Below are 3,597 nucleotides of genomic sequence, written 5' to 3'. Positions count from 1 at the left end.
TCAGATGGAGGTCTTGGGCCTCTAACACTGAAAGTGATTGAGAAGCTTGTGCTGGCGGTGGCTGAAGGTAAGGGTCACCTGTAAAGGTTAATGTGTCTATTGCTGTTGGTTCGGAGGCTCTGAATGGATTTGAATACGGTTGAAGGGAACGTGGGTCAGTTCAGCCCTGTACGGAAATGGACGGAAGACCAGGGCCTACATCTGCCTATATCTAGACGGGGTGGGCTTTAAAGGTGCAATCAGCACAGCTTACAGCCTGAATCATGGAACTCATGGCAATCAGGCGACTCGCACGCGCCGTCTATTGACGAGCAGTGGAACTGCACCTCAGCAAAGGTGCCACAGGGGTTTGACCCTGGCAGGCTGCAGTGTGCAGCTTTAGGAACATTACACTGTAACCTTTAACCTGCCGCGAGCACATGCAGGGCTTCCCAAAGCATATTAGCACAGCAAAGATGGGTCCTAAATGGGCGTGAGAGCATTACAGTAAGCACTGTCTCTCTCTCTCTTTCTCTGCCAGTTTAAGAAAACTGGTTCCCACACATGTTTAGAAGCCTGAACCCGCACACAAACACACATATCAGTGGAAAGGCCCGACGAGGCACCGGATGCGTAATGATGAAAGCAGCAGAGGATATGTAACACAATACTCTTTTTATTATAATTTGTAAATTTTTGGCATATATAATGTTCATTTTACAATTGGAAAAATGTATTTTTTAAAACATTCATATAACATTTGCAATAGGCGGTTTGTAAAAAAAGTGCTTCCTTTTCCTTTGCTCTAGCCTGTATTTCAAAGATTTACAGAATCCGAGAGAGAGAGAGAGAGAGAGAGACATAGACAGAGAAAGAGAGGGAAGCCAGTTCTGCCAGTGGTGACATAGAGACAGGAAAAGTCGAAAGGCACTGAAATTCAGTTCATCTAAAACAAACAAACAAACAAACAAACAAATAAACAAACAATAAAAACAAAATATGAACTGAGCTACAAACAGCACTTCACGGGGGTGGGGGTGGGGGGTGTTGCGGGTGGGGTGAGAAAGCGCAGGGCGACCCCTTCTTTCCTTTCACACACACAAACACACACACACACACACACACACACACACACACACATACATACATACACACGCACACCCTTCCACCCAGCATCGTTACTGCATAAATACAAAGCTTGTACACATCAGTACCCCAAAACGTGCGCTCCGTCAGGTCACTCAGTCTGACCACACATAGTGCATATAAATCCGCCGCGCGCGCGGAGGGCAGACGACCACAGTTTAGAGGTTGGGCTTCCAGTCCTTTTGCTTTGGCATGGCATTATGTTCAGTCCGTTCAACGCATACACACATACATGACTCCCATACATTCGCCCCCACCCCCCAACCCCCACCGCTCTGCTCCCCAGACCACGTTACAGACAGGATCCATCCCAGACTACAGTACTGTGAAGGATATGGAGCGGGAAGCTTCAGTCTGCAAGCAAAGAAGGTCCGTCATCTGCATCATCTGCGCACCTCTGTGCTTTTGCTTTGCAGGTTGGGTGTCTCTGCAGAAGTTTAGTCGACCAAAGCAAAGTTTGTGCACGTGTGTCTTTGCAAACGAAAAAAAAAAACAAAACAAAAAAAACAAAGAAAAGTAAAAGTCTCGTGCACGCTGCAGATTTAGCTTTGCTGGGAAGAAGAGAGAGCTGGGGGTGCAGGTGGGGACGGGGACAGGGGTGGTAGAAAAGCTGGTACCTTTCAAAACCATTAAGGACGGCTGCTTGAAGTGAGATCATGCCCTACGTGAGCTGCACTGATATGTTTGGCAGAAAAGACACAACAACACAGCCATGAAGTCCACAAGTTCAAATATGTGCAGACATGAGCTTATTATTATTATTAATATTATTATTAATATTTTTTGTACAAAAGGCACATGTAGACCGCAGCTGCCTGGCTCGTGTGGAAAACACTTTTTTCAGTATCGTGTCGCGCGTCTCTGAATGTCCAACCGGCGGACGCTGTGAGTAGCGGTGGAGAGTAAGGGAGAACCGAGAGAACCGTCCCCACCAGCTCAGGCGCAGCCGCCCACCGCCTTGGCGAACGAGCCGTCGGGCAGCTGCCGGAAGATGCCGCGCAGCGTCTCGAGCTCGCGCGTGAGGTGCTCGACCCGCTTGCGCAGGCGCTCGTTGTCCGACGCCAGCTCGACCACCTTCTGCTGCGTCTCGGCGTTGCGCAGCTTCGCCTTGTCGCGGCTCTTGCGCACGGCCACGTTGTTGCGCTCGCGCCGCAGCCGGTACTCGACGCTGCTCTTGTCCACGGGCTTCTTGGACTTGGAGCGCTCTCCGCTCCCCCCGCCACTTCCTCCTCCACCTCCACCTCCCCCTCCTCCTAACAGTTTGATGGAGCCGCCGTGCTGCTGGTGGTGGTGCTGCTGGTGGTGATGGTGGTGGTGGTGCGGGCTGGGCACCGGGGTGGGCGGCGGCGTCGGGTGTCCCGGCGGCTGCAGGTGCACGGCGGTCTGCGCGCAGTGCGCGATCTGGTACTGCAGGTGCGGCGGGTGGTGGTGCGCGTGCCCGTGCCCGTGCCCGTGCTGGTAGGCGGGCGGCGGCAGTGGCGGCAGCGGTGGCCCGTGGCCCGTCTCGTCGTCCTCTCGCGGCTCCTGCTTGATGGCGAGCGCGGGCCTCATGCGCGCCTCATACGCCGTCTCCAGCTTCACCGGGTCCGCGTAGCCCCCCGCGTAGCCGTAGGCGTGCGGCGCGCCGTCCACGTAGCCGCCGCCGTAGTCGCCCGCGGCCAGCTTGAGCTTGTCGTGCCGCGCGCCAAGTCCCCCTGCGCCGCCGCCACCGCCGTTGTGGAAGAGGTCGGCGAGGAAGTCGTCGTTGAGCGCCGCCGGATCAATGTACGCGCTGATGTCGATGGAGCTCTCGTGCTCGCAGATCTCGCTCAGGTCGTCCTTGTAGCAGTAGGCGCCGTGCGGGCTCGCGGCGAGGCTGGTGAGCGGGGGCCGGGGGGCTACCTCGTACAGGTTTGGTTGCTCCATTGAGGACCTAAACGCCGCCGGCCATGGTGACGAGCTCCGGGAATCCAGCTTCGCGGGCTATCGACACAGGTCGCGCTCGCCGGCCGTCCGTCCGCGTGAAGAAGGGGCGCCACTCCGCCGGGGGTCCCGCTCAGGTCCCACTCGCTTTGCGCGTGTGTGAGTGAGTGTGGGTGTGTGTGAGTGTGTGTGTGAGAAAGTAAGACAGAGAGGGAGTAAATGTGAGTGAGTGTGCGTGCGTGCGTGCGTGCGCGTGCGTGTAGAGCAGCACCTCCTCACTGCGCTCGTGTGCCTCCCGTCTGACACACAGCGTACTGCTCGCGCTTTTATAGAGCTTTTTGTGCGGAGCTGAACAGAGGCCGCGCCCCGGGGTCCTAACGCGAAACACACACACACACACACATACACACACACACACACACACACACACACTGGAGACAGAAACCACCACACGTACAACGCGCAGCCCTGGCATCACCCTGTATTCTGGATTGAAGCTGGTTACAGGTCGGATTTGACTCCAGATTTTTCATGCAAATCTAAGACTATAGGACACATTTGTGGGGCATA

The 3,597-nt window shown here is 55.2% G+C and overlaps 1 protein-coding gene across 1 annotated transcript; it reads right to left on the bottom strand.

Moving 5' to 3' along the window:
- Nucleotides 1–637: 637 nt before the first annotated feature.
- Nucleotides 638–3,319, bottom strand: cebpa (CCAAT enhancer binding protein alpha). Its single transcript, XM_072671642.1, has one exon. The coding sequence runs from the start codon at nucleotides 3,028–3,030 to the stop codon at nucleotides 2,062–2,064; it is 969 nt and encodes a 322-aa protein (XP_072527743.1). The 5' UTR covers nucleotides 3,031–3,319; the 3' UTR covers nucleotides 638–2,061.
- Between the last annotated feature and the right edge of the window lie 278 nt (nucleotides 3,320–3,597).

The sequence above is a fragment of the Salminus brasiliensis genome, chromosome 25 (assembly GCF_030463535.1).
Source record: "Salminus brasiliensis chromosome 25, fSalBra1.hap2, whole genome shotgun sequence".
Lineage (NCBI taxonomy): Eukaryota > Metazoa > Chordata > Actinopteri > Characiformes > Bryconidae > Salminus > Salminus brasiliensis.
Note: the sequence above shows the minus strand (reverse complement) of the source record. Positions and strands in the feature narration are given on the sequence as shown.

Coding starts and splice junctions, on each gene's coding strand:
- cebpa (XM_072671642.1), bottom strand. CDS start 3,030: ATGGAGCAACCAAACCTGTACGAGGTAGCCCCCCGGCCCCCGCTCACC.